This window comes from Grammomys surdaster, unplaced genomic scaffold, assembly GCF_004785775.1.
Source record: "Grammomys surdaster isolate TR1022 unplaced genomic scaffold, NIH_TR_1.0 141, whole genome shotgun sequence".
Taxonomy (NCBI): domain Eukaryota; kingdom Metazoa; phylum Chordata; class Mammalia; order Rodentia; family Muridae; genus Grammomys; species Grammomys surdaster.
In genome coordinates, this window is record NW_021604599.1 from 3,729,328 (window position 1) to 3,747,150 (window position 17,823).

General features: G+C 44.8%; 1 protein-coding gene across 2 annotated transcripts in view; it reads left to right on the plus strand.

The window, feature by feature from the left end:
* Spata6l (spermatogenesis associated 6 like) overlaps window positions 1–10,979 on the plus strand; it is a 40,644-nt gene extending 29,665 nt beyond the window's left edge. The window contains exons 11-13 of one of the 2 annotated variants that reach the window (XM_028764040.1): window positions 5,426–5,510; window positions 6,435–6,536; window positions 10,342–10,517. In XM_028764040.1, coding sequence (XP_028619873.1) covers window positions 5,426–5,510; window positions 6,435–6,524 — 175 coding nt within the window. In that variant the 3' untranslated portion in view covers window positions 6,525–6,536; window positions 10,342–10,517. Of the gene's footprint in view, window positions 1–5,425; window positions 5,511–6,434; window positions 6,537–10,341 lie in introns of both variants that reach the window. The other variant, XM_028764041.1, reaches the window with a different exon arrangement.
* The last annotated feature ends 6,844 nt before the right edge of the window (window positions 10,980–17,823 follow it).

The window sequence follows — 17,823 nt, forward strand, 5'->3', positions numbered from 1 at the left end:
AAAGAAAAGAAAAGAAAAGAAAAGAAAAGAAAAGAAAAGAAAAGAAAGACAGGCTAGAGAGCTGGCCCAGTGGATAAAAGTGCACCCTTGATACACAAGCTTGAGAGCCTGAGTTCAGAACCCTAGCACCAATAGAAAACTGCCAGATGTGGCCCCACTGGTGGAGGTGGGTTGGGTTGAAGACAGAGACTAGCCCACTAAACAAACAAATAGATGATGGTGAACTTCAGATTCAGTGAGAGAGCCTGTCTCAAAGGGAATAAGGTACAGCATGATAGAGAAGGACACACAACATCTTCCTTCCTCTGTTGCACACACATATACACACATACACACACACACACACTCACATGCACACACACTCACATGCACACATACATACACCCATACACACATACATACACCTATACACACACATGCGCACACACTCCCCAACACAAAACAAAGTCAGATGCTTGGTATAAACAGTCTGCAAAACTAACAATATTTATCTACCCATTGTTTTCTGTCATAGATTTTAAAACTGACGTTTTTAGTTTTACAATATGAAAGTGTTCCCTAGACATTTTAGAAGCTATACACCAACAGAAAGGAGTCTGGGAAATCGTCTGTGGTACTCCAATCCACAATAAACACCGTTAATATGCATATTTAATTTGCATAGGCATAGTTTCTTGGTTTGTTTACATGACTGCAAGTAGTGAAAACATTTGAATATGACTCTGTCTAGAGAGCTGAAGTAGGGATTTATATTTGCCAGCCAGTATCTTAAATGTGATGACTACGAATTTAGCTTGTCTGAGTCTGCCGGGTTTAGCCAAAGCCCTATGTTTTGGGTAGATTGACACTCAGGCAGACCAGCAGAGAGGTCAGCTACCTTCACTCCATGGAAGGGGCCCTGAAAAAAAAAATCAGACAGCTGCATTGAAGGAAACATATGCAGGTCAGCTTTTCTCTGAATTGTTAGTGATGAACATGAGACATTCCCATTCTCCAGAAACAATTGCTACACACAGAGGGACCCACATTAAATAGTCCCTGAATGGCCCTTGAAATTTAATAGGAATTATACTTGAATTTATGGTTGAATAAGAAAGTAGCAATCAACTCTTTAGTGTTATTTTTAGAAATGATAACACAACTATATTAAAATGTTAAACTAAGGAAATTAGATCAAATGTTTTAATAAGCTAATAACATATGGTCAATTTTTGTTTATTCACTGTATTGGAAAGTGGTATAGGAGATTTGAAAATGCTAGGTTTGCCAGGTTGACGACTAGGAGGCATTGTTCAGCATTCAGAGACCTAGAGCCTAGGGAGGACCTGGAGATGTGGGCTCTAGTGACACTTGTCTCTTAAGTGATGTGTGATCTCTGCAGTATTCCACCTTTAAACTGTGTCATCGTGAAGAGGACTTTGATGATCAGAGGCCTATCTGTCTTCAGCCACAGTTCCTCTGCTGCAGGAACTGGCGTAGCCAAGGCTCTGTGTGTGCTTTGTTTAGATATACCCTCTAACTCCTAGAATTAGTACGACAGGATTTTCTGATGCTAAAATACATATGAACTTCTTGGGAAGCTATTTGCAATGATCACAACACATCTCTACTTTCTAGGGGCTCACAAGCTAGACAGGAAGGTTAACATAACCCCATCCCGCTTAACATGACACAGATGATGGTATGTTCTCCACAGTTGTCCAAATACAAGGGGCACAGAGCAGATGGAAGTTAAGTCCCATGGGGAGCAGAGGGACCCTGCTGCTTCTGAACTCGTCAGACGGCATCTGCATTTATGTATCCAGTCAGCGCCCCTTAGATGAGCGTCTTTGTGTAACTGTGCAGCTCATCCTCAGTTTTGGCTGCTGTAAGAATTGCCTCGTGTTTACTGAGTCAATCGGAATGAACTGGGCTTGGACATTGAGTGTGAGAGAGTGTTCGGATTGATAACCTGTTTACCACGCCTGGAATGGAGACTAACTTAACATCTAACACATTTTCTCCTATTCTCTTGCCACATAGCACAGAGTAAAAATACATGTGCATACTCATGTACACACACAGACACACACATGTGCACACATGCACGCACACACATACATACACACATACACACACTGATTTCAACAAAGCAGAAATTTCTAGATACTTTTGGAGAATACATGAGGAGAATGGCTTCTTCATGTGGGCTCTGAACAAGACTGGTTGCTGGTTGAGTCAGTGGAGGGTGGGGGATGGGTGGTAAGAAGACAGCAGCTTTGTCAGCTTCCATCAGTTTGTGGGGAACTGTTGGGTCCCAGCGTCCAGGATCTGGGGATAACTGTGGGAGTACAGTGGGGACTTAAAAGGCAGAAGAGGGTTCCAGAATGTTCAGTCAGTGGAGGCAGGGCAGGGCAGTAAGAAGAAGGCATTCAGCCATCTCAGATGAGGCAGCAAATTCAGTGTGCCCAGTCATTCTAAACAGGTGACTTCGGACCTAACTGGACTATGCTTATTTAAGTAACAAGCTTAGCTGGTCACAGAGACAGATGTCTGGAACCCTGGTGACTAAAATACCTTGTCCTTTCCTTCTGACTGCTCTTTCACAGCCACCAGTAAGACCAGCCCCCCACAGGGGAGCAGGAGAAGCGTCTCTTGCGACTCTGTGAGCTTAACACTGGAGGCAGGCAATGCTGGGCCTGCAGGGATGAGGGGCCCAAGGGCATTTTAAGGTTTTTAAGATAACAAGTAATGGATTTCATTATGACATTTTCATATATATTTTGTTCTTCTTGTACCAGACTCCTCCCTCCCCCCACACTCATCTAACTCCTTGCCAGTCCCCTTCCATATCCTGCAACAACCCTTGTGCTCTCCTGTCACCTGCCTCTCACTACCCTCCTCCCAGCAGCACCCCCAAGCTCTCTTCCTACATGATTTTCATCCTGGTTAATGTTATCATTGCTGAATGAAACACCAAGACCAAAGCAACTTGGGGAGGGAAGGGTTGATTTGGCTTACACTTCCATGTCACTGTTCATCAGTGAAAGAAGTCATGACAGGAACTCAAACAGGCCAGGAACATGGAGGCAGGAGCTGATGCAGAGGCCATAGAAGGGTGACGGTTACTGGCTTGCTCCCCATGACTTGCTCAGCCTGCCTGCTTGGTTGGTTGCTTGGTTGTTCCCTTCCTCCCTCCCTCCCTCCCCCCCCCTTCTTTTTTTCTTTCTTTTCTCTCTTTCTCTCTTTCTCTCTTTCTCTCTTTCTCTCTTTCTCTCTTTCTCTTTCTTTCTTTCTTTCTTTCTTTCTTTCTTTCTTTCTTTCTTTCTTTCGATTCCACACCTCCCACAGTGCCTTATAACTTATGGTTTCTGTAGTTACTCACACACTCACATCTGGACATTGGGAGCTAGGAGCCTCTGATAAGAGAGTACGTGTGTAATGTTTGTCTTTCTGGGTCTGGGGTTACCGCTCTGAATATAATCTTTTCCAGTGCCATCATCCATTTACCTGAACATTCCATGATTTCATTTTTTCATTCCAACTGAATAGTATTCCATGGTATATATGTACCCATTTCCCTTATTCTTTTATCTCTCACTACTGTGAATGAGCTGGAAATACATGTTGCTGAGCAAGTGTCCATGGAGTAGGATGCCAAATCCTTTGAGCCTATGCTAAGGAGTGGTATTTCGGGGCCATATGATAGACGGAATTGTAGGTTTTTCAGCCCAAGGTTTAATGGGAGATGTACAAAGCCTTTTGAATACCAGAATGAGAAATGTAGTCTCAAAGGGAAGAAGGACAGCCCTGCTTCCCATCTCCCCCTCTGCAGCATGTCACCGGCCTTCACTACTCTTGTCTGAGATGAGGAGAATCATAGAAAAGGTGGGGTGGCAGGCCTCTAGTCCTTATATGCAGCCATAGTATTTTCAAGGCCTGTGTGTCCAGCTGGCGGCTGTTTTTAAAGACTTGCTGTCATTCTCATGATTCTTAGGGAGGGCAGAAAGGATGTCTATAATGTTTTCTGAAACTTGGCTGTGCATTGAAGGTACAGTTGTTTTCCTTGCTGCGCGTTGCTTTCCTGGGTCAGCAGTAGATGTGTGGACTCAGTCCTTCTCTGGGCTTCATGTTCTTAGGGACCTCTGAGCATGCTTGCTCCAGAGATGGATGTGAAGGGAGAATGATGGGAGGGAACTACACACAGGCAGAGATGCCTGGGGTCATTAGCATAGGAGTCCCACCAACTACTCCAGGCTTCCAGAGTCTGCCGATGGACAGTTGTCTGTCTGCTCTCGATGTCCTTGTGAACATCCTAAATTCTCCTGCCGTATCATTTCTTAAAGATTCATTTTATGAGCCCCGAGTGTATGTCTGTGCGCTGTGCACTCTGCACTGTGCACGCACACTGTGGAGGGCAGCAGTGGATCCCCTGGCACTGGAGTTGAAGGTGGTTGTGAGGCAGAAGGTGTGCATGCTGGGAAATTAACCTAGATCCTCAGTAAGAGCAGTAAACGCTCTTAGCTACGGAATCACTCCTCCAGCTCCTCATACAATACTTTTAAACCCCACCATGGTATTCAATACCTATTGTGAGCTGAAAAACCCACTGTGGTATTCAATACCTACTATGAGCTGAAATGCGTGTTATTTTTGTCTTGTTTGAGACAGGGTTCCTGCTGTATAGTCCTGGCTAGCCTCTAACTCATGATCCTTCCAACTCAGTCTCCTCAGGGCTAGGATTACACACTTAAGTTTAGATGAGATATTAACTAGATATTAACCAGAATCTCAGCCTGGGTTTCAGTCTAGGGGACACATTAACCAGCAGGGGCCAGTGTCCACTTTCAGAAGTGTTATGAAATGAACAGTACAGGTCAGCTGGCCTCCATAGGTGTGGGCTCAGCTCCAGAAGAACTCCTGGAGAAATCAGCAATGGAGTTCATTCAGGGTGAGTGGTTGGGAGTTAAGAAGAGTGGGGACTTGGGTGGGAAGGCCTCAGTATTCTGCACAGAGGAGGCAGGGAGAAAGCACAGTGTGGAAGAAGCTGGAAAACATTATCAGGTTCCTGCTTTTGTTTGGGCTCTGAGTGGCCAGATGGTGATGAGATGTAGAACAAAGTCTTTGTGGCAGAAGACAATTGAGAGTAAGTCTTTAAAATACAATTTGAGGGTAAGGAAGCAGGGTTTGCTCATTAGTGAATTCCTAAGAACTAATGAAGTCCAAAGAAGAGCTGGACATGGGCAGGCACCAAGCACAGCATGTTTTTGCTGTGTTGTTGCTGGTATTCCCACTTTCCTCACAGGTAGGTGTGATGCCAGCATGAAAATGATAAGTGTACCATTTTATTTTCTGGTTAAGTTTCAACCCATATTTTTAAGTGCTTTAGGTCATCGTTCTTTTTCATAGCTGCATAATACTCCATTCCATTTACTCTGTTGGGCAGGTTCCAGCCTTGTTCTCAGTCCGTGTGGCAGAAGTTCCACGAGAGGATACACAGCCTTCTGACATCCCACAGAGCCCACCTAAAGGTTAGGTGTTCTGGAGAAACTAGATCCTTGCTGATAAGTGTGGGAACTGGAATTTGAAGTTCAGTGAGGGAAATGGATATTAGTGAAATAACCATAGAAATAATGTGAGATTGTAACCCTCACCTCGGAGAGAACATGGTAGGATGAGCCTGACCAGGTGGGTATCTGTGTGGCTGGGAGTTCTGGGCAGGTTCCCTGAGGAAGGGACGGAGGAGATTAATGTGAGCACAGCACCCTGGGCAGAGGTCCTGGGAGCAGTCCAATGGGCCATGTATGCTCTCATCCTCTGTCCCAGCACACAGAGGGAAGCACTTGTGTGAGAGCCTCTGGAGGGCCAGCATCTAGAAGAGATGGCGTCTGGCATTTAATATGGTGTTTGGGGCTATTAATGTTTTCTGTGATCTTAGCGAGCATTTCTGATCCAATGGTAGATGTGCCCAGGACTCAATGTTTCCTACAGACACACAGCTTGGTGATCTTGAGCTGAATTTAAAGGCATCCCAGTGAAGTGTCAAAAGAGCCCTCAGCTGCTAGAGCTGACCATGCCACACAGTCTAGCCTATACCCTTGCCTGGCAAGGTGACACTTGTTAGTAGTATTGGTCATGATACCCATAGGAGTGGCCAGGTGACACTTGTTAGTGGTATTGGTCATGATACCCATGGGAGTGGCCACTTTCTGTTCTTCCTCTCTGAAGAGCTCTGGCTTAATCATATTTCCCAACCTAAAGAAAGTTCATCTCCTTAAGATGGGAAGAGGGAAGGGAATGCACACACAGGGACACTCACATGCATGCTCATACACACACAACTAGACCCCATTTGTAGGGTACATAGAAGCTGCACACCAAAGGCCATATGTCTGGGTGTTACCAATCTTTATTATGTCTTGGGTAATGCAATTGCTGGATATGTTTTGTCATAGGAAGACTTTATCTCTGAAACAAATTCTATCCATGAAAGACCAAGCTACCCTCTGAAGAAACACTTACTGTGTGAGGAGAGATATTTTTAACTACTATCTCATGTAAGTAAGCAGCTTAAGTACTGTTTGTAACTGTGGTTTGATAAAAGCAGTTTCCATCTCCTGCTGTCACTGAAGTAGCTAGGAAGTGTGGAGGAGGTAGGGAGGAACTCTGAGAACGCCCCCACCCCCAACCCTGCTCTTTGGAACACTGATAGCATCCGCCTGCCAGTTCTCACGTTCCTTGGCCCACACCTTCCTCCCTCTTTATGTAGGAGACCTTTGGGCTCCTTGACCACAGCCTCTGCCTTGGGTCTCCACATGCCACCTGGACTACCACTTCCTGACTCAAACGAGTCCCCTCAATTTGTCCTTAGTTCTATGGCTCTCTGTGACTCTCTCTGCTATTATAACATGCACTCTTTAGCACTCTGCATGTTTCTTTATGAAGTAGACACAATGTATTATTTTTATATCCGTCTTTTATAGGAGAAGGAAACCCAGCATTTGCTCAGTATAGGGAAAGCCAATCACGCACTGGGCTTCCATCCTGAGCAAGGCCCTGCCTTCCCATGCTAACCCCGCTACCTTCCTTACTTCTGTTGACCCTCCAGAGTAGTCGCTACCAAGTGTACTTGTATGTGAATGTTGAAGGAGATGCTGAGGCAGGTCTAGAATGCTGAAGTATGGTCCGGTATGTGGCCATAGGTGCTCATCATTTTTTATTCACTTAGTTTCCCTTCTTAATCCATGCCCCGAATGATAGCTGTGTTTTCTTCAAAAGTGGCATGCTTGCCTGTGAGTTGCTAGTTGGATTTCTGTGGATGAGACTGAGGCTGGGGAGCTTGGGTTCTGCTCTCATGGTGGCAGCTTTCCCCTCTTCCTTTTGTGTTTCAGACACAGAGTCAAGAGCTGGCCAAGTGCATCCCATGCACTAAACGAATCACTGTTTAACTTTGACACTAACCCTCGAGGGATGGTGTGTTTACTAAGTTCTGCTTTTGAAGGTAGTGAGACCAGATGCCTTGCTAAAAGCAACATGGATAGTCAATGGCGTAGCCAATGGCAGGACCAAGACTACGATCGACAGGACTCCTTGTTGCACAGTAGACCTGAGGTCATGCTCTGAATCGCCATGTTCTTTTGCCTTTCCAGGACTAGAGTATGACAGACGAGCCACAGAGGAGCGGGTGCACGTGTAAATAGCAACCCTTTGGCACCCAGGCAGTAGGTGGCCCCTGCCTTTAAATGTTTCCCCCCAGGAGTGATCGTGCTGTATCTTATGCCCATCAGAAAGGAGTAGGCTTTTTTAAACAATGAAGAAGAATGAGATGACCTGTTAGATTTCTCCCCCAAGTCAGGCTCCTGAAAGTCTGGCTTGAGGGTCATTTATGCTTCAGGACACAAACAGCCTTGCCCTGGGGCTGGCAAGGATCTCTGCCTTCAGTAGAGAGGAAGGAGGACATCTTGATAATTGCCCATTTCGTAGGCTCTCCTTTAGAACGTTCTGCTTGGAAGATTAAAGGGTGGATTCTGGGCCACTTAATCTCTTGTTGCAAGGCTCTCTATGCTTTTATTAAGTTGTTACATGGTACATAGCACACATAATCACCAAATGCCAAATTACATCCAGTTTCTATGTGGATAAAATCAAGTTACATAAAGCTGTTATCTGAACACTGATATGGGGTGACAGTCTAGGGAGGAAGTATAATAGAGTCCCCTTTACCCCCTTTTCCCTAATAGACTCCCACTCCGCTTACCCCTCACCTCCATTGCAAAGTCTGTTTTGGAAAATGGGTTCCTTTCATAACAGGTGTTCCCATGTAAGGTTTGGAAGATGCTTCTAGACCTTTCCCAGAAGTGCCTGTTCTTCCTTTGATTACTGTTGTTTCTTGGATCCTGGATCCCTGGTGAGGCAAGGATCTCAAAGGACAGAACTAGGGAAGGATCTCCAGATGGAAATGAAGAACACCAAGCACGGCAGAGCACTTGGAAGCAAACTGGGCATTTATTATGAGTGGCCCAGGAAATCTGGGGGGAAACTGAGGAGGCAAGGTCAGGGATCCGTGAGAGGAGCTGGAGCTGACTCTGGGGCCTGGGAAGAGAGAGACACAGCAGAGCAGCCTCAGTTCCTCCCATGTGCCCCTGCTCCAGGTCTCTGAGGATTCCCATGACAGACTCAGTCCTCACTCCTCTCATGGTCCACATCCGCTCCTACCCTTTGCAGGCTTCCCTGTGGTCAGATTCCCAGAAAAAAAGAAATGGAAAAAGATCCCTAGTCACAAAATAGCAAGACATTTTGAACCCAAAGCAGGGATTCCCATTGACTGTCCAGGCAGGGGTGGAATGGAGAGGAGGCAGTTAGAAGGAGGTGTAAGATGTCGATGTCTCTGTATCTGATGTGTCAGGACATGGGGCTTGGGGCATAGGTGGATTATCTCTGGTATTCTTTAAAATGAAAAAAATTTCTACCAAATAAATATGGTTCCTTGAACAAAGAGAAGAATCTCATAACCTCCCCAAATCCCTCAGGTAACCCAGGTTCCTGTGCTTTAGTCCTTAGTAAGCTAATGATCACGTCTAGTGTCATGTCTGAGAGTCCTCTATGGGAGTGGGCTTCAAAGACTGTCTATGACGGTCCCAGTCCCCCAGGCAAGTGTCAGGCCCTCATTCTCTGTGCATGAGGGTGCAGGTGTGTGTGTGTGTATGTGTGTGTGTGTGTGTGTGTGTGTGCGCACGTCCACATATCACATACATCAGCTACAGTCTGAATGCCTGCAGTCTCTTCATCTGCTCCCAGATTTCATCTGGAAGTGACTCTCAGTGGGAGGGAACAAGATCTAGCCTCTCTGCTATGCTTCTAAATAGATGGTGGTCAAGGACCTCAAGTCAGAATTTCCTCAGACAGGGGAAAATTGTAGACTCCTGCTGTTTGCTGTCTGTTTCAGACAGCAAGAAAGGAGAAAGGTTAAGTTGAGTTGAGGTGCTGGTTTCTGGTCCTGGCATAGTCCAGAGCCCCAGCTCCCGAGACAGCAGTGGCCATAGGGTTTAACCTCACCTATCCTAGAGAATCCTTTATATCCATGATCACCACAACTGAAAGCGAACCAACCCTATCTGACAGAGCCCAAGCTTCGTCAGTTGGCATTTTCCATCTGGATCTGGGCCCCAGCATCTGAGGGACTGGCCATTTGATGGTTTGTGGGGGGACTGATACATGGATGGGGGGATGATCATGGAATGACACATAGTCTGTCTTCATCCTGTAAGCCCATGGCAGCATCCAACAAACCACACAGGTTGGTGACTATGCACCCAAGGTGCACAGCAGCAAATTCCCAGGCTACAGGCCTCAAGTAGCCCTAAGTTCACCTGGGGGACTCTGAGAAGGTACTTATACCTATGGCTCTATTTGGTAACAGTTTAACCCCAGTGGTGCCCAGCACTGGGAATGCCACAGGAAATTGTTCTTTAGGTGATGATGTGTACTTTTAAGATGGACATCTCTACAGTAGACTTGAGCTTTGTGAGGAATCATGGGGAATTCACAGAGCAGTGGACTGGGGTGTGTTTGACATTCCCACTTAATGACCTCCAGCAGGCTTGGGCACATTTGCTGTGAACTGAGGACTTCATTAACTGTACCTGTAGCATGGGGAGGGAGATGCTCTCAGTGCCATGGCTCTGCTATCATACAAAGAGGTCAAATGCTTTCCCTTATTCACAGGGGCAGGGGCTCAGACAACAGGCAATCCCAAGGCTGAGCTGGAGCTAAGCTTAGGATAGTTTGTTTCTCTCCCTGGCTGCGCTGACTACTTGCCTTTTTCTCAGTGCCACATGTGGATGTGCTCTTTGAATTTCACAGGGGAACATGAATGAAGGAGGAGGAAGAGTTCACTCTTGGAGACGCTGACAGGAGAACAGCGTCTGCTGTTGTCTGGGTTGACTTACTGGTGCCTAGCCCTTGTTAATTCAAACCTTATACTCGGTCTTTTGTGCCCAAGGTAAGAATTGTTGATTAAATTCTGTCTGGGGCTTTCATTCGCTTGTCACCTGGAGAGTTTGTGTCTTCCGTTGTGTTTATTTTGAGCATGAAAAATAGAAAAAAATAATAGAAGTATATCAGGGGCTTTTCCATTTGCAAATCATTTTTAAAAATTGTAACAAACACATTAAAAATAAAAAAAAATGTAACAAAAATGTCTTATGTGAGACAGGGAGTTGATTATTTTGGGAGATAACCTGATAAGTCAGCTGGGGAAAGGGCCATCAACTTGGCTTTCTCTTTTTGATAAATCTGATCTTGTGTTTAACTTTTTATGTTAAGCTCAAACGGCATCAAGTCCCTTATTAAATCCCAAGAAAACGAGTATTAACATCCGAAAAGTTCAGATCTCATTTTAACGCTTAATTTTCTAAGATAAATTCTCAGGAGGGATTAATTTCTGTAGTTTAAACCATTTCCTCTCCCTATCTCCCCTTGATAAATTCTTAATAAATATAAACCAGAAACAGAATCTTCTGCAAGCATTTTTATTTTCCCAAGAGAACTGCTTTAAGTAACTAGATTCCATGAAGAGTGCCACCCAGGCGGGCTTCCTGTTCACTGCAGGAGCCTTTATAAAATGATGCCATCTGAGTGCACAAGAGAAGGAAGGAAGGAGCTGGGAGCATCTGTGGGCATGCTGCCTTCCTTCCATCCCATCATGACTTCTGCATCTTCCTCTGCCATGCATCTGCAGTAGGAATGTTTGTATCTCCTTAAATTCCTAACTTGAGTGTTGATACCATTAGATGGAGCTTGGGAGTGTGTGGGGTCGGCGGGATGGGGGTGGGGGGGGTGTGAATCATAAGAATAGAGCCCCATGGGAGAGGTTGTGGAATAGGTCCTGGGAGCTTTGTCCCTCCTAACACATGCGAGCACACTCAGTGAGGGAAGCCAAGCTAAGGCCTTTATCAGATTTGCCAGCTTCTTCACTTTGGACTTCTGGTCTCCAGACCTGTGAGAGACAAATTTCTTTTGTTTATAAGTTAGCTAGTTTATGGAGTTTTCTTTTACACAACACGTTAAAAATCCTTTTAGTTTTTATAAGATGCAGCAAGAACCAGGTTTGTTGTTTGTTTGTTTTCTGCAGAAATTGGTTTTCAAAAGTACATTGAGAATTAAACAAATTGTAAAACAAACAAAAATAATCCTAAAACAAAATAAAACAAAAGTCATTTACTCTTCTCTTAGAATTCCGGCCAAATGAAAGTGCATTTCACCCTTGGAGCCTGAGTATACACCTAACTTACATGTACTTTTAAATGTTCACAGTTTGTTATTTTGATGTGAATTTTAAGTAGCCATCAAAAATAAAAGCTACTACCTTGGTGGTACAGTTCTCAGAAGAGGGCCACCTACATGAGCAACAGAAGCAAGTCAGACCTAATGAGTCTGCCTCTAACTTCAGTTGTTGTTTAAAAAAAAAAAAGGCAGAGACATTCAGTATTGATTTTCTAAAACATCTTATTTTTATTTTTTTGTGTATCTAATTGTGTATCTGTGTGTGGATGCATGCTCGTGAGGGCAGGCACTTGCAGAGGTCACAGATGTCTATCCCCCTGTAGCTAGAGGACCTGGCAGTTGTAAGCTGCTGAATATGGGTGCTAGGAACTGAACTGGGGTCTTGTATGAGCGGAGTAAGTGCTCCTAACTGCTCATCCATCTCTCTATCCTCTGGTTTTCCTGTTTTGGGAGCTAGAGGGGGAAGGTTTTGAGCATGACTTCTTAATTTAATAAGACTATAAATGCTCATTTTTATATGACACCTTTTTTGTTTTCTCAAACAATTATTTTCCTTTCTCATCATCTGATCTGATAATTTCATTGCTTAAATTATTTTGTTTCTCAAGGAAATGTTTAAGTTTTGAGGCGCTCTCCAGAAGCAAGGATTGGTGTTCAGGTATCTTGCTTTTGGAGTCTTTGATAGCACATATCATTTTGTGATGGTTAGGGGTTTGGTTTCCTATAGGGAGAGCTGTGTTGTTGTGGTGGCTTAAATAAGAATGGCCCCATAGGCTCATGTATTTGAATGTTTAGTCACCAGGGAGTGGTGTTATTTGAAAAGACTAGAAGGATTAGTAAGTGTGGCCTTGTTGGAAGAAGTATGTCACTTGGGGGGTGGGCTTTGAGGTTTCAAAAGCCCATGCTAAGTCCAATGTTTCCTCTTGGCCTGCGAGTCAGATTGTAGCTCTCAACTATTGCTCCAGCTCATGATGTGCTGCTATCCCCACCATGATGATAATGGACTAAATCTCTAAAGCTGTAAGCAAGCCCCCAACTAAATACTTTTATAAGAGTTGCTTTGGTCATGGTGTCTCTTCACAGCAGTGGAACAATGACTAGGACAGTCATTAAATATAAGGAAAGAGAGTTTCTACCTATCATGTTTTGGTTTATAGTGCCTTTCTTGATTTCCACTGTGGCAGATCTGACAAATCTAGACTATATTTTACAAGAGCATTTCATGGTGTTTGAGTTTTCCTAGGAGCCTGGAACAGCATCCTTTTTGAACCTGGGTCTTTTAAGAATAGCCTCTATATGGCAATTCCATCTTTCTCTGCTCTCCTAACGGGCTGAAGCCTACAGGCTTTGAATTACAAGATTTTTAAAAAGGAGGTCATGAAGGATAATGTCTGACCTAAAGTGTTTTTAGGTGCTAACTTGAGAAGCTTGCTGTGTTACCTATGTGAGTTCAGCCTAGTCTGGATATTGGGGCCTTTCTCAATGTGTCTATGCCTCAACCCAGGCTCCTTTAAAGGGACTTACTGTGGTCCAAACAGGGCTTGCCTTCAGCCCATGCTGTTACCCACAAATCTGCTAGCCCTGCTGATGAAACCATTCTCCTTCTTGATTAGGGCAGCTATTCCACCACCACTTGCAGGTCTTGTAGGGACCTCTTCTCCTTTGTCCTGCTGATAGTGAAAACAGTGCCTTTGCTCTCTTGGTCTGGGATCCTTCTTCCCTCCACTCTGGGTCTGGATATCCCAAATTATGGTGATCAAGTTACTTTGTCAGAAGGAAGAAATTGTGCTTGGTTTAATCTTCAGAAGTAGGGAATTGGGAGCAAACAAGTTGACATGTTGGCCAAATGGGTCCTTTTCAGGACAGAGCCTCTTCAGCAGAGTGAGTGGTTTCAGTGCTAGAGATTTCCACCTTGAGATGCTGGAGAACATGGTGGCCAGGTCCACTTTGTCTGGATTTGAGACCTAACACCACACCATCTCCCTATTCCTTGTCTTTATTTTTAAAAAACCCTACAGCTCATAGTCAAAACACCCCTCCTTATTTACACAGAAGAATCCCTGCTTGGGCAGTCATACTCTGTGACTTTATGGTCACCACAGCTTTGTCTTCTCTTTAAGGCTGGGCCAGCCATAATACAGCACAACATATGTGCTGTCTGGTTTGCTTTACATGGCTGAGGAGTTGAGGGGGGGCATATTTCTTCTCATCATCTTGTCAGTATGCAGCACCAAGAATTCCCATGGATGCCCCAGAAATAGTGATCAGGATTCCAGAGCTTGTTGGCTCCAAGACACACGTAGGTTAGGACTTTCAGACAAAGAAAAAGAAGGCTGAGGATGTAGCTCAGTGACAGAGTACCTGGCAACAAGCTCAAGACTTGAGTTCTAAGCCCAGCACTGCACTTGAAGAGAGGGAAGGAAGACGTCTGGCAAAGTAGAGACCTTGCTCTAGGGCGAGAGAATTGAATCTGTAGAGTAATCTGTAGAGTAGAAGGGTGAGTGATTTTTAGGCCTTTGGTTGTGAATGATTGAGAGTTTTTTGAACGAGGCAGGGTGTGTCATTGTATGGAGTAGCCTGGATAGATGTGGAAGGGGCCAGAAAAAGGACAACTTTGAGGTAATTTGGAGAACCATGTCTTTCAGAGACCTTATATCTGTCATAGGGTAGTGGGTGGGTTCTGAATACCATAAAGGTAGGAAATGAAGGTTGTGTGCTCCCCTTTGCAGGCCCCTTAGCTGTTCTCATGCATTCCTCTGCTTAGCATCTCTGTTTGCCCTGAGCCTTTGTCCAGAAGTTTTCATGAGCATATCAACCCAGCTGTGAAGACTGAGCCCGTGGTTTTCAACCTAGGTTCTGCCATTGAAGGTGCGGGCCTTAGACATATAATATAACCTTGTCACGTCTCAGTGTCCTTCTCTATGAACTGGAGGCTGTGACACTATCTGCCTCATGATGTTGAAATGAAGATGACTCATTTTAAAGCACGTTAAATCAGTGTCCAGCACAAAAGCAGAACACATCAGGTATTAGCCACTATTATTCCATCTCTTATAATCATTTAATGAAAATATCATTTCCCCTCATTTTCTTACTAAGGACATGAAGGCTCAGAAAACCAAATGTCAGAGCCAGTTTTCAAACCCTTGTCTGTCTTGTTTCCAAACTACAAGGTTTATTTGTTCTTTTCTTCCTTCTTGGTTGGTTGTCACATGAGTCTTCTTGACCCCAAGGCTATTCATGGAGATCCACCTTGATGGCTAAAACACCTCATCATTAACTCATTTATCTCAAGTGACAGGGTAGCTCATTCTTAAGAATGAGGTTAGCCAACTCTTGTGTCAACAAGAGGCACTCTGTTATTTCCTGGCCTTGGAGTGCTGTGTTTGTAAATAGAAGTTTTAGGAAGTCCTCTCCCCCCCCCCCCCAGCAAAATAAGCCTCCCTGTTCCTTTTCCTTCAGGAACCGACACTTAGATCCAGGATTTGAACTGAGATAAAGATCACACCTGTTTCAGTAGAATGACTTCCAGGAACAGAATGTGAGCGGTAGGTGCTGTGGGTGGAAGTGCTTGACTCCTTGTGGAAACGAGTCATATAAGATCATCTGACTTTGTGTAAGGGAAGTTCAACCCTGGGCATCTGATGTCATCCTTTGTGCGCTGGGTCATGTACTGCCCTACCCCTGATCAAGCTTCTTCCACAGCCTTGTGGGGATCCACCACTTTCTAGTTACTATGTGCAATCAGGTTCCGACTGTGTGCTCAGTGGAGGACTGGATCCTGTGGGGAGGGAGGGGTCACGTTAGGATACAAGATATGACTTGTCCCCTATTGGAGTTTCTATCCTTACTAGTGAAAAAGACATTCTAAGTGTGGTTCTCAGAAGGCATTGGAAGCTAGGACTCAATGGATGGATCTGTGATTGTCAACCACAGGGGGATTTGAGATATTGGTAGCCGGGAAGCTGGAGAGAGATGGACCCTTCTCCAGCCTCACATGAGATCTTCAGATTCCCCAAACCTAAATCTAAAAGTACAGAAGCCTCCATTGCTTTATGGAGCTGTGCTTAGTCTATAAAATAATGATATGGATTTAAGTGAGGCCTATAGAACTCAAATTATTATTTTTTTTTAGCCAAGTCTCACATTAACTTAATAAAACAAGGCAATATCTGACCATGTGACAAAAATGCTGTTATTTCTGTGTGACCCCAGAATCTTTCCTGGGAAGAGGACCAGTGATTTCCTTGGATGTTAAAGAATAGGAAGAGCAAATTGGACAGAAATTTGGGAGAAGTGAGCATTTAGAGAGAGGACATTGGGCTGTGTAGAGAAGAGGGTCATCCCCTGGGGCATCTTCTAAAGTGTCTTTGTTATTAATTAGCCTTGGGCTTAGGACTTTGTGCCATGGACACTGAGGTCTAGTGGTGAGAGAGTGAGGCCTTTCTGATGATGGGGCTCCAGAGTATGGAAGTGGCTGGTCAGGCATGGAGGTGGAAGGAAATCACAAGGTTATCTTAACGGTGCTTCAAAGTGTATGTGTGTGTGGTGGGGGCCAGGATCCCATCCCTCTAAGGAGGCAGCAGGCCCAGTGACCTTGGCTGAGCTATAAGCCAAATACTAAATATATAATAAGAGCAAAGCACTGACCAAGAGGACGATCACCTTGTAGCTAGAACTTAGGACACAGCTCCTTCATTTTCAGTATCTGTGTTTTCTGTGAGTCAAGATGAACTCAGAGACTAGGAGGTCACGTAAAGTCTTTTGGGAAGGGATTTTTTTTTTTTTAAATAGTCTCTTTTTAGCAGGGGAACTAGGATAGGAAATACTTGAAATACTTGGTGGAGGGGAGGGGTTACTGAATGGCACGGATGGCCATGCACCGAAGGCCTAGATTTATCTTTCTGAATCTCATTCTCATTAGGAAGGTTTCATTGTTGTAAATAGGATTTAGAGGATTATTAACACACAAGTTGTTTACTCAAGGATTAATGGGAAGAGGAAATGCGGGAACATTCGGCTTCCATTATTGTCTAAAGAGCAAAATCCGGCAGCAACTTCAGAGTCAACATGGTCCACTCAGGGGTTACTGAACTGCATAGAGAGGGACTCAAATGATTAAACTAACCTCCATAAACATGCTTACAACTCAGATCTCTTAGGTTCATTGTCAGGAAGGACCATTACCACCACCCTAAGATAAAGGGGCATAATGGTTATATTCTGAAAATACTACACTCAGTTCAGGAGAGACTTCTGGAAAAGGTTCCGAGATTGGTGTGAAGTCAGTTTAGTTTAAAAGCCCAATAGAAGTTGGAAATGGGATCTGGAGTGGTCAGGGTAGGAGACATAAGGGGCCACCAAAATGACAGCCTGCCGTTACATTGTGTGACCATATACTTTTGAGAATCATCTGTGTAGACTGATAGTTATGACAATGGATGGCTTTCTGGTGGGATGCACATAGAACAGAACAATACGAGGCTTGTTCACTTATCCCTCAGTATTCAAAGGGCCCGTGTGCATTTAGAAGAAGCAGAAAGAAACAGGAAGGTTACTTGGGAAAGTGTCAGGAAATACAGAGGGACGGGGAACTAGAATATAGGCCAATCAAAGGAGCTGAGTACAGCAGAAGATAGGATACTGGTGACTGGGGAAATGCTTGTTTGGACTTTGCAAAGAAGGCACTGGTTATTGTGGAGGCTTGAAAGAGCTACTGCAGGGGATTGCGGGGGAGAGGGAGAGAGGGAGAGATAGGGAGAGAGAAAGAAAAAGAGGGAGATAGGGAGAGAGAAAGAGAGGGAGATAGGGAGAGAGAAAGAAAGAGAGGAAGACAGGGAGAGAGAAAGAGAGAAGGGGGGAGGAGAGGGGAGGGGGTAGAGGGGAGGGGAAAGAGGAGAGGAGAGGAAAGGGGAGGGGAGAGAGGAGAAGAGAGGAGAGGAGAGAAGAGGAGAGGAGAGGAAAGGACAGGGACGGAGACGGGACAGGGACAGGATGGGGGAGAGGAGGGGTAGAAGAGGGAGAGGGGGAGGGGGAGAGGGGAGAAGAGGGGGGAGAGAA